This window comes from Falco rusticolus, chromosome 4, assembly GCF_015220075.1.
Source record: "Falco rusticolus isolate bFalRus1 chromosome 4, bFalRus1.pri, whole genome shotgun sequence".
Lineage (NCBI taxonomy): Eukaryota > Metazoa > Chordata > Aves > Falconiformes > Falconidae > Falco > Falco rusticolus.
The window spans coordinates 25,885,067-25,897,232 of NC_051190.1; the positions used below are offsets into that span (position 1 = coordinate 25,885,067).

At 47.1% G+C, this 12,166-nt stretch overlaps 2 protein-coding genes across 8 annotated transcripts in view; one reads left to right on the top strand and one right to left on the bottom strand.

Moving 5' to 3' along the window:
* Positions 1-772, bottom strand: part of LOC119147397 (Grid2 interacting protein) — a 46,775-nt gene extending 46,003 nt beyond the window's left edge. For 3 of the 4 annotated variants that reach the window (XM_037386345.1, XM_037386346.1, XM_037386348.1), the window contains exon 1: positions 329-772. In XM_037386345.1, coding sequence (XP_037242242.1) covers positions 329-344 — 16 coding nt within the window. In that variant the 5' untranslated portion in view covers positions 345-772. The remainder of the gene's footprint in view (positions 1-328) is intronic. The other variant, XM_037386347.1, reaches the window with a different exon arrangement.
* Positions 773-3,774: 3,002 nt separating this feature from the next.
* ZDHHC4 (zinc finger DHHC-type palmitoyltransferase 4) lies at positions 3,775-11,336 on the top strand. 4 transcript variants are annotated; one of them, XM_037384933.1, is made up of 7 exons: positions 4,022-4,089; positions 4,243-4,379; positions 6,716-6,789; positions 8,477-8,655; positions 8,756-8,881; positions 9,507-9,751; positions 10,809-11,336. In XM_037384933.1, the coding sequence occupies exons 2-7, from the start codon at positions 4,257-4,259 to the stop codon at positions 11,088-11,090; spliced, it is 1,029 nt and encodes a 342-aa protein (XP_037240830.1). In that variant the 5' UTR covers positions 4,022-4,089; positions 4,243-4,256; the 3' UTR covers positions 11,091-11,336. The 4 variants fall into 4 exon arrangements, with proteins under 4 accessions (XP_037240829.1, XP_037240830.1, XP_037240832.1 ...); XM_037384932.1 differs by having other exon boundaries at positions 3,775-4,379; XM_037384934.1 differs by lacking the exons at positions 4,022-4,089; positions 4,243-4,379 and adding an exon at positions 4,386-4,551.
* Positions 11,337-12,166: the final 830 nt, after the last annotated feature.

The window sequence follows — 12,166 nt, forward strand, 5'->3', positions numbered from 1 at the left end:
TGTTACTCAAAGAGGAAACACAGCTGTTGCCCCTGTTAACAGGTACAGATGTTGAGGACCGAAGGGGAGGTGTTGAGAGTGAAGCATGGGCAAGTCTGGCAACAGCAGGATGAAATCCATCTGTGACCAAACACCAGGGGATCCCTGAGGCAGCAAAGCACAAGTTTTGAAGGCTCCAGCAAGAGCCCAGTAAGCACCAAGACGGCCCCAGTGCAGCCGCTGTGGGCTGAGCTCCACAGCGAAGCCTGGCAGAGCAGCGGCCATCGCCTTGCTGCAGGGAGCTGCATCACCCCTTTCCACCTCTACACCCTACGGCTCAAGCACTTACAGAAGTCTGCGGCCATCCAAGCGAGCCTGGCGGGCTCTCACCAGCAGCAGGTTTGTCCCACTAAGGGGTTGAGGCTTTCTCGATTCTCCTCCATCACCCCTGGAAGTGCGTCCCACCTACCCGCAGGGCTCCCAGGGGCATCTCTCCAACTCCCGCGTCCTCGCTGCAGCCCCCGGGGTGCTGGGGGCACAGCCCTCGCATGTAGCAGCAGTCCAGGGGTGGGCAAAACGGCTGCTGTGCCACGGTGCTGGAGTAGAGCCGGGGCAGAGGGTGGCTGCCCCTTCCCAGGCTTCTTACTTGAGCCCTGTGCCCTTACAGCTGCTCTGAGCCAGCACCAACCAGGCACAGAAAGGTCCTTCCTGCCTCTTCCTTTCCTAATTTATTTCCATCACAAAGAGAAGCATGGACAGACTAACTGCTGTGCTGGTCCTGGCTGAGTCTGGTGCTGACCTGAGCCTGCAGATCTGGGGGGAATTAGGAGCTGGAAGGAGGTAAAACAGATTAGTGCCTGTGGAGAGAAATCCCTCACCCACAGGGCAAATCTGAAGCGACAGCACTTTGCAAAAAGCAGCAGAGACGCAGCATGCCATCACCACTGCCAAACAGCAGCTGGATGTGCCGAGACCTCGTTGACCCCACCACCAGCTATTTGAGTGGGACACCAGAATTTCTGGGAGTATGCATCTGCCAAACAACCTTCTGCTTGCTGCAAGGATTTGGGATTCTGGACCAACTTCTCCAGGGTTCACCAGATCCTCCCCAGCCAGGCTGCGGAGGAGTGGGGGTCCTCACAGCAGGAAGCAGCTGAGAGCATTTCACAGCAGAGACCCCCCATGCTGGCACCGACTGTTCATTAAGCTGCTATTTCTGATTTTCTCCTCTGCTTCCTCAGCACGTAGGGATCTCAGGGCTTAGGGCTTAAGAGGTTTTAGGGTATTACATATCCTGCTGCAGGGCACCAGCGGGAGGGGCCTTCTGCATCCCATCAAGGACCACACAGCAATCCAGTCCTCCCTGGGCACTGGCACAGGCTGAGCTGTCAGCAGCGCTGGGCTGGATGGGAAACAACCTCCCCAGGAAAGCTGGGAGACTTGGTAAGGGACTGGGTAAAGCCTTACGAAGGAGAGCTGCAGGGACCTGGTTGGCGCAGCCTGAAGGTGAGCACGGTGCAATGGAAGGTCTTCCTCTCGCTCGTGCCCTTCATGCTCATACATGTCTGCTGCGAGGGACTTGGAGACCTGCTCCTCCTGTCCTCTCCAGCTCTGGTGTCAGTGATGCTCTGCTAGAGACAGGACATGGGTCCCTTCTCACAGGTCCTGCACAAACACAAATCTCCTCAGCAGCTGAGATCCACAGGTGGGCGTTGCAGGGAGCGTGCACTGCCCTCCCGTGTTGATGCAGAAGTGCACACACCTTCATACAAAACGTCAGTCCATCTTCGTCACTATTCACGGCCCAGACAGGCAGGCAAAAACTCCAATGGATACTTTTTTTTTTCCAGCAAGTGAAGTAATTGGTTCTTTTCCCTCCATTTTTGACTTGACTACTTTAAAACAGCGAATTTTAATCCTGGCAAGAAACTAGTTATGGGATTCCAAGCTAATGAAAAGTTTGTTTCCTTGAAGACCTTCTGCTAGACTCTGATCAGACAAGACTTTCTGATTTTCACAGCACTTAAATTGAATGAGCTTAATCTCCCAGCCTCAACCTGCTATTAAAGTGTTTGCTGACTGTTTTGTCCTTGAGCACAGCATATAAGGCCACTAAGAGTGGATGGAGCCCCTCAGCAGCACTGGTGCTGGTGCCCTGCTCGGCAGCACTCACTGCAGCTCCTGCCAATAGTGCAGGCAGCTCCATGCTGGGTGCACGGACCGCAGTGTACAAACCTGCCTGTCCACAGACAAATAAACAGCTTCATGCCCACACAGCTGCCAGCCCCCCATCCCAGGGCCCCTTCTGTGCAGGCAGACTTGCCAGGTTACATCCAATGTCCCAAACAAACCTCCAGCCTACCTGAAGCAGTACAGAAATTTTGCTGCATCAGTGGGAAGGGAAAAAATGGCTTTTTCACTATGTCCTCCATCAGGAGCAAAGTGCCTCAGGCTGCACTCTGGGGTGGCTGTGCCCCAGCAATATTTTGCCTTCATTTCTCTCTCACCAGGTTCTGGTTTGGTGCACTGGGGGCCAAGAACTTACCAGGGAAAAAAAGGTCCCCTTCCTGAAACTCAACCTCACCTCCTGCCACTGTGTCTCAGCCAAACCAATTAATTTCCTCTTGGTGCCAAAGCTACCCGAGCACCCCTCAAAGGGCTTACCTGCCGTGCCCGAGATCCAGCCAGCAGCAGACTGGGACCCAGAGCTGGCAAAATCATCACAGCAGTTTCGAAGCTTTTGGATCAGTTACCTGGCAGCAGCAACTGGCTGAGTTTCTATGGCAAATTCTAACCAGGCACCGTAACCCAATCGGTCGCGGCGCTCCAGAGAGCATGGACCGCGCCAGCTGCGGGGCCGGTTTCAGTTGACAGCCACGCCACGTAAGGAACCGGCACAGGACCTTTATCTCCTGCAGCTTTAGTTCACCTCAGCCTGGTTCTAGGTGAGATCCCTGCATGTACTAGAGCAAACTTTCCCCTACTTCTTGCAGCATGTGCGACGTGATGGTGTGACACGAGGCTCCGGATTAGATAAGAATATAATGCTCAGAGCTCCTGTAGGAGACAAAAGGATTTTGCTTTAGAGGTTTCACCAACGGCAAGAAATCTGAAGAAATTTTTGCAAATTCCTTAGAAATCACACAAGCTGTGCCATGCCAGTTGGCATGTCACACAGATCCTCTGGGAACAGAAGAAAACAGCACAACAGCGGCACTCAACTCACACGGTAATGAGCTGCCCAGGATGGTAAGAACTCTACACACAACTCTGGGATTTATCAAAATTATTTAGCTTTTATTTCTACCGCTTTAATCTTCACTTTCTGCTGCGGGGGAAGGAAGAGGGCCAGAACAAACGTCTCTGCCCAGCAGCCTCAGCTCCTTCAGGAGCCCACGACTGATTTCTCGCTCCATTTGCAGAGGCGCTGCCCAGGGCTGGGCCCGGCCTGCGGCCGCCAAGCAGCTCCCTTCAGCCCGGGGCAGGGCCTCCCCCGGGCCGCCGGGCCACAGGGAGGCAGCGACCTTGAAAACGGACCTTCTGAACGGCTCGCGCAGCACCCGCGCTGCCCTGCCGGTGCCCGCGGCAGCCGCCACCCCAGCTGCTCCGCCGGGGCAGGCCCGGGCGAGGGCCGGCCCCCGCTTCCGCGTGGCGCCAGGCGCTGCGGCCGCCGATCCCCGAGCGGCCGGGGGACTCGGCGATCGGCTGGGCGGCCTCGGGCGGGGCGGCGAGTGCGCCCCCTGCCGCCGGGAGGCTGACAGAAGCGGCGGCCCCGTTCTGCCCCCGCTGCGTCCCGGGCCGGCGCCCTCCCCCCGGGTCCCTCAGTAGCGGCGCCTTCGACGCCCCGCAGGCCCCCACCGTGCCGCCGGGTCACCCCGGGCTCCTGCTGCCCGGCGGTGGGGCTCGGAGGCTGCAGGCCCCTGGCAGCGTCCTCCCCTTCCCGGCGCGGTGCTGGGCCCCGCCGGCGGTGCCCGGGCTTGGCTGGGCGGCGGGGCTCGGGCCGCCCCAGCTGCAGGCCCCGCTGCAGGCCCCGGCCCTTGGCCCAGCGGACACCCAGCCCCTCTCTCAGTAGGGTGCCCCGTGGCAGGGTCCCGGGCCGTGCAGAAATAGGTAGAACACTGAAATAACTGCGGTGTCCCCGTGGGGGAGCGGGGTGCGCCGGCTGCGCCGCTCCCCGGTTCCAGCCAAGCGGTGGGCAGCGCGGCTGGGCCCGGGCACTGCTGGGGGGCTGGCACCGAGGCACTGAGCAGCCGCTTCTGTCAGTTGCAGGGCTCAGGATGGACTTTCTGACGCTCTTCTTGATTTACTTGTGTTTAGTTCTTGCTGCTGTTGGCCTGCTCTGCATCTGCTCGGGAAGGAAGGAGAGTTTCCTCGCAAGAAGTGTCAATGGTGCAAGCCAGGTAAAGAGCTGAGCTTCCAGAGCGGTGCTCATCTCCTGCTCTGGTGGTCTGCCCTGCTTCGTTGTGCTGAAATTAGTGCAACTGCTGTGTGTCACCTCCATAAAAGATGCTAATATGTGTGGTTAGAGTGAGGAGACAGTATATTTCATCCTATTTTGACAACTGCTCTCAAGTAAGTGCTAATTGGGATTGGAAATAGAAATACGCTTCCTTTCGGCAGATGAAATCATGCCCAAGCACGCAGTAAAAAGCCATTTGCATCTCACAGCTCCTGTTCCTGCCTGTGCCAGCCTGGCTGGCTGCGGTCACCACAGGGTAGTAGTAAGGACCGGACTTCTCACAGTGCTAGAAGTGCATTGTTTGGTGGCACCATAACATGTCAGCTTTGAGAAATTAAATAATAATGAGAGCCCAAGTATCTGAGTATTTGCAGTTTTTTGGTATTTGCTGCTGTCATTAACAGCAAGAAGGTGGAGGGAGGTTTGAGGAATAAAAAAGGGAGACTTGTAACTGGTAGGAAATATTTTAGGGGAAGCTCTGTAATGTGAGTCTGTAATGATGTTGCAGGCTGTTGTATCCTAAGTAAGTGGGAGGAATAAAGAGCTTTAAAAGACTAATAAGAATTGGCATTTTACTGTAAAAAACGGGCAATTAATTGAAAATGCACTAGCTTGTTTTTCTGTCTGTTGGGCTGTGTCTGAATGAAGAACTCTTGGAAGGGAGAATTATCATTGAAATTGTAAATAATATTTAGTGCTGTTTACATGAGTCTAAATAGACTTTGAGTTTTATTACTGGTATTATACTTTCTTTTTATTTTGCTTTATGGACACGTAGATCATTGTGCAGAGGAAATTTATTATTTTCCTGCATTTCTTAATAGCTGCTTCTATGATACATGCTAACAATCAGCAATTAAAATACTGCCGTAATGCAAAGTCAGTCTGGAGAAATGTAATTGATTCTTGTACGCACAAAATAAATATAGGTAATCCTAAATAGTTTCTCTAGATGCTATTTTAAATGAATTTCTGACTGTAATTATTGAAGCGTATAAACCTGGAATTTGACATTGTTTGACTTCACTCCTGTAAGATACTTTAAAGTATTTATTGTGAGCAATATGAAATAATTAACTTGCACAGAGCGCAGCTGTTTCTAGCTCTGTGGCAAGTCAGCTTCCACCCCCAGTCTGTTTTCCTTGCTGCCAGCGGTTCAGTCGTGCGAGATGGTTGTATTCATTGTACAGGTTTTCTCACTCTCTCCTACTTTCATCATCACCACAAGCACAAACCGTATTTGTAAGAGCTTTTTGCTTTGGCGTAAGAAATGGCTGAAATACAGGGGATTTCTGTACTGTATGGGGGGGGATAACAGATATTGAAGGTAATGTTAGACTGTAGTCTACAGTTAACTTAAACTTGAATTTTGCAATTGCATGCAGGTTGCGTTTCCGTCTAGTTATGTATTTCCTATTGCAGTACACAGCCTCTCTTTAAAGATACTTGTCACTTGAACTGCTGATACAAGGCATAACAGTTAAAAGAAAAATATTTAACATCTTCTCAACTTCACATATGCTTTTTGCCTTCTGCTCTTTCACATCTGAGACAAGAAGCTCTCACCGCATATTTTCTTTCCATGTCAGATAGAAATAGGCTCAGCTGCTCTAATTCCTCCACCACTGATGGAGCAGCATGTTGCTATAGAGATCTGTCATCCTCTTAACAGGAGAGTCAAACAATTCCACAGTTGCAGACTATTGCTGAGGATTTCACTGAATGAAGACAGGCAGTTTTCTTCTCATTAACAGCAATTAGATAGACACAGAGTTATCAAATTGGATCATAGCTGTAGTTGAAGAAACTGATTTTTTGGGTTTGCTGGGTTTTGTTTGCTTTTTGGTTGAGTTGTGGGGGTTTTTTTCCTGTTTCTGGAGGATAGCAGGCTTTATTCCTTTTTTTATCTCCTCTTGCATCTGTCAGATGACCTGATGAAGCATATTGTAGTTCATAAATTGCTCAGTTCTATCCCCTGCTTAACCAGTTACCCAGTCCATAACCCGATATAAGCTCCTTACAACTTTCACACATTAACCCAGATACATTTGTTTGTGCCATTAGGGCTCCTGAGAATATGGAACCTCACTCCCGTTTTGAAAACCCCAGCAACAAACCTGTCTGTATTCTTAGGAGCTCAGATATCCCTGAAAATGAGCTTCCTTCCTGGTTATATGGCTACAGATATGTAACTGAGGGATTAGGTGACTTGTATTTTTATTTGAACTTTCCACAAGGCAGAAGCAATAGATAACACAGTGTTTTCATTTGCTTCAGGTATTGTCATTTGTAATCCCCTCACAGCTCCAGAGTGTGACACAGAGGGTGCTTCACAGGCTCTTCCACACAAGGTATTCACTGGTGGGATTTTTTTTATGCTTTTGACATTATTTTTTACTAGTATTTCTGGTTACTGTTGGTGACCTCTTGGCACCATCAGAGCTTTCAGTGTTATCTTTAGCTACCCATCCTCGTTAGGGGTGCTTGTCAGGGATTACAGATTCCCTTCTTGCTACACTGTTGTCTTTCTGTTCTTTGCTTATTGTGCAGAACATGGTACCCTGAAACATTTGAACATATTGACAAATCAAGATAATGTGGCTCAGAAGCTTCCAGTGTAACAGATGTTGGTCACGCTGGTGGGAGACCGCATCCACATGAGAATTACAACAGATTCGGTGGCAGCTGCAGGTTGAGTTTAGACAGAGCTAGCAATCCCCATCCTCTCTCTCAAATCCCATTAGTCTTAGTCCAGCAGCTTGGATGTCCAGGTGGCTCAAGCGGAAGCTGCGCAGCTGCCAACGTGCAGCCTGCTGTATTAAGGTGAATTTTGTAGTGTGCTGTAAACTTCAGTGCTTTAGGATCTGCTTCAGGAATTATTTAAATACCTTTCCTCTGGGGGCAGCGACTCCAATATGACAGACACTTCAGGGGCGTAACATCTACAGCTGTTGAACATGTGCTGCAGTTGTTTTGTTGCCTGCTGTGCAGATTCTCTGCTGCTAACATGGCCCAGGAGAGAGTGGCTACACTGTCAAATGTGCAGTCAGCAACAGAGCAATTATCTGATGAGCCTGGTGTAGTTGTCATTGCTAGATTACGCTGTGCGCTGGAGGCACTTTGATCCTCCACACGCACCCTTTGACTGCGTCACCTCATTCAAGCGAGAGATTTTTCAGTTCATGCAGAAGTCCAGTGAGATGTAGCGCTTGAGGGTACCTTCTTGCAGCCCTGCTGTTGGGAGGAGACTGCAGGATCCTGCTGGATTGCACACAGAAATAGTGTTGGAGAGAGCAGTAGAGCAGAGCTTGTCTGCAACAGACTTCCTGCTGTAGTAAAGTACACATCACTAGTTATTGAAAACTCATAATAAAAGTCCAGCAAAGTGATATATAATGCGGAGAGCTGTCATAAGTCAACATTGCTTTCCTAATGCGTGGCTTGTGTGAGCGTCTATTTGCCAGGCTGCTGCAAGCTGTTGCTCAGTATGATGCATCCCAAACAAACGTCTGTGCCAAACGGTTCTGCAACATGCCTTGCCAAAGCTGTAGTGTGCCGACAGGCTGGAACTAGTGTTTGCCATTGCTAACCTCCTGCCACGCTTATTTCGTAACAGCTGCTTATATTTTTACAGGTTTGGGTTTTTTTAAATTACCTTTTACTGGGGTTTTATTTGCTCTCAGAGCAGCACACAGCAAATGTCTTCTGGCAGAATGTTTTGTGGCCTATTGCTGTGGCGTGCTTTGTCAGCACCAAGTGATTATGAGACTGTACTTGACTCTACTGAAAAAAAATCCAAAGGACATGCCAATAATGGAAGTGAATTTAGCTGGCATATTTAAAGGAGTGTATGTGGGAAGAAGAGAAGAAGAAGCTATTGGAGGGAGAAAACACTATTAATATGCAATCCATGCTGGCCTGAAAACCTAAAAGAGGTGTCTCCTTGATTTGGAAAGTCTTTGCTGATCACCTCTGAGTGTACTTGACCTGTTAATCAGAATGCTGAGTATTAAATAGTCTGTGCCCTTTCTGTTACAGAAGCTCTTTGTTTGTTGCCCTGCACATACTCTTGCAAGCTGCAGTGTATGGGGAATACACATGGGAAGTTTTTGTTTACTGTGAGGAGCTGCAGTTCCACCTCCTCCTCCTGCTGCTGCCCTACCTGCTGCTGGCTGGGAACGTGGGCTGTTTCATTCTCTGCTCCCGGGCTAATCCTGGTAAGCTCATGCTGATTGTGAGCTATAGCTGTTTGAAAACGGAACCTAAAAAATGCTACAAACACTGTTACTTTTACTATTTTTCTTGTTTCTTTCACAGGTATAATAACAAAATCGAATCATGCATCATTAGTTAAGATTTATCCATACGATGGTGTATTATTTCAGAAAGGCATCGTGTGTCCTACGTGCAACATGGAGAAGCCAGCCAGATCAAAACATTGCCGTAAGAATCTTAACTTCCTTGATAAGCATAACACTGATACTTCCCCAAATTAATTCTCCCTCGATAACTGCAGTTCACACTACATCTGTTCTGTTACCTAGCTCGATGCACACAGGATTGTGTTCATTTTACTGGGGTTCAGATCACAGCTGCCCTTTCCCCATCCATGGAACTGTTTTGCTGCTATTTCTTTTCACAGAAATTACCAGTTCTGAGGGTGTCAGTTGGGTCAGGAACAGGCAAGCTTTTGAGCCTCTAGAAGTTTAATAAAAAATTATCACCTGTCAAGACCTGAGTTCAGGATTTTGTGGGGTTTTTTTTGTTTTTGCAGGATTTGCTGTTAGCATCTAAATGCTGGGAGCTACAACCTGTACCTTTCACATGCTTTGCCAGGCAGTACTTTCAGAGAAACCAAAGTCTTTGAGCTGCAGATACATGTCTTTATTTTTAGTATTGGGTTTTTTATGATGTGCAATTGAAATTAAATGTGTTTCCTTAAAAAGCTATCAGCTAAATCATGACCACAACTCTCAGTTTTTTTCAGATGAAAAACTATCCTAAACTGTGTAAAAACCAAATTGATTACATAAGTAACTGAACTGTCTTGCCACTCGCTCCCCATCAGGTTTCTGCAGTACGTGTGTACATCGTTTTGATCACCACTGTGTGTGGGTCAACAACTGCATCGGCTCCTTCAATGCGAAGTATTTCTTCCTTTACCTCTTCACACTGACTGCCATGGCTGCAACCATTGCAGTCATCACAACAGCGTTTCTCATCCAAGTGGTGCTGCTGTCAAATATGATGTATGGGAGTTACATTGATGACCAAGGACAAGAGCATGCTGTTGAGATTCTGTTCCTCATTCAGGTAAGTTTAAGCTGGCTGGGTTATTAGCTTATAAAAAGGTTTCTCCCAGTGTTTGCTTTCAGGGATCTTCTAAGTCCACCAGTTGTCACAGGCAGGATGTGGACAGACTACAGGATTTTTTTACCAACTCCACACAGCTTATTAATTTTAGAAAACTACCATTGCAGAATACTTTAAAAAGATGGGAATTTTTAAATTCCATTCTCCATGGAGTTTTGTCTCCAGTCTGCTTTCACTCAGCAGATCTGGTTCATAAAGATTCATAAAGATCATTCCAATGACCATCTACTGCAGTAACATTTAGGAAACAATTGACAATCCTTGAGGTATCTTCATGGAGACAATAAAACACGACCCTGCTATCCTGGAATTTAGATACTTGAATGTTTTTTCTCACATACAAGCAAAGGGTGACTTTGAGTCTGTCTAGTACTTGAGTCATTTGCATTTTGATCCCCTCGTCCCTTTCTGTAGTATGGCAATGAGGTAATAAGTAGTAAATGCTTTATCTTTTCCTCAGCCTAGACAACAGGTGTTTCAGCTGTGCACTTTTATAAAGGGATCTTGGTCAGGGAATGTTTGCTTATGTTTGAACAGTACCATTAGCACTCTGCAGCATGGGAATTTTAATTCAGAAAAGAGCTGCTTAAACAGTATCATGTCAGCAAAACCTGAAGTTGTACCAGCTTGTAGCTTCTTCATTTGGCAGTTTGTTTTGAGATGATCTGCATTAATGATTCTTTTAAATTTAAAAAACAACAAAAAACAAACAAGCAGATCTCTAATATGAAATAAAAACATTCAGAAATAGATGGACGTAGAAAATACTCCCACATACTATCAAGGCTTGCGAGAAAACAAATTGCTGGAAATCTGCATGGTGTACTCAGAGATTCAATTAGGAATGGTCCATAGGGCTGTGACCTTATCGCTGGGGCTCCACAGTTAGGTGTGCGTATGGATGCGCGTTTCAGCCAGCATGTTACAGTGGTCACTTGCCTCCACGTAATTTAATGCTCCAGCCTTTTAACTAAGTTATTATTTTCTTTCTTTGCAGCACCTTTTCTTGACTTTTCCTAGGATTGTCTTCATGCTTGGTTTTGTTATTCTTCTCACGCTCGTTCTGGGTGCATACTGCTGTTTCAATCTGTATTTGGCCTTAACCAACCAAACTTCCAATGAATGGCATAAATCCAGAAGATACGGTTGTTCCCACCATGTAACATTGCAGCCTTATGACAGAGGAGTTGTCTACAAAAACCTTTATTCTAAAGGAATCTGGATGAATTTAAAGGAGATCTTTAAGCCTCCTACAGCGTTGGAAAGGAAGAACGCATGAAGATATTATTGTTCATATGTGCATCTTTAAACTTTTTGTAAGACTTTATTTCAGCAGTGTGCTTTGATGCCCCAAACAACTTTTGTAAAAGATCACTGTATTTCAGTTCAGTAATTGGAAACTATTTTTTGATAAAGCCAAACGGTCTTCAAAGCTAGAGTTCTTCCAAGTTTATCTGTAACACTACTGGTACCAGTCGTGACAGTGGCTTGTTAAGTCTTTTCAGACACAATCTCAGCACAGAAACAAGCTGCGCTAGAGTTAGGTTTGACTAAGGAACGCATACACAGGGAACTGTTGGGGGGTTTTATGGTTACTGTTCTGTATCCTGCATAATATATACCACTGTCTAACAGGAAGACTGAGTGCCTAAGTTACTTTGGTACATCTGAAGTAGGTCTTCCTGCAGGAGACTTTACAGGAATATAGCAGTGTTGCACATGTGGAAGTGGCACTTATTTGCCAATTATTCATTTTTTCTTTTCTCCCTGCAGGAAAATAGTAACTCACAGCTGACTGCAGTATTCTGATTAACGAAGCCTCAGCAGAGTGCCATTTAAGATACTTCACTTGGTGAGATCTCTGAGGTTAAGCTTAGTCCTCTTGTTTGTTAGAGGGACCAGTAGTGAATTCGCTGGTATGGAGAGGCAAATTTGGGCCATCTTACTGAAGCGAATCTTTGTGTGTGCACTTGCAAGGGAAGCTAACAAAGACCTGCTGTGAGCTTTGAGGAAGCTTCATCTTTTAGTGAGTATCTTTGGAAAATGATTAACCCATTATTAACAGTATGTAGAATAGGTTGCATGTATTTAGCTGAAAAAAACACCATTACTGTTACAACCTGCAGAAACCATGTTCTACTGCACATTTGTACTAGTATGGAGGACCTTAATTGCAGAAAGGGAATGACTGCAAGTGCTACTTCACCTTATCTACAAAATCTCTTCCTTGATACCTATTTTCAGCTTGTTCAAAATACAATGCCATTTCAGCCTTTGAGTCATGAAAATGGTAGACTTCCAGACAGAATTTCAGCACCCTGAAAAGGGTATCAGAACAGATATATTGAACAATGA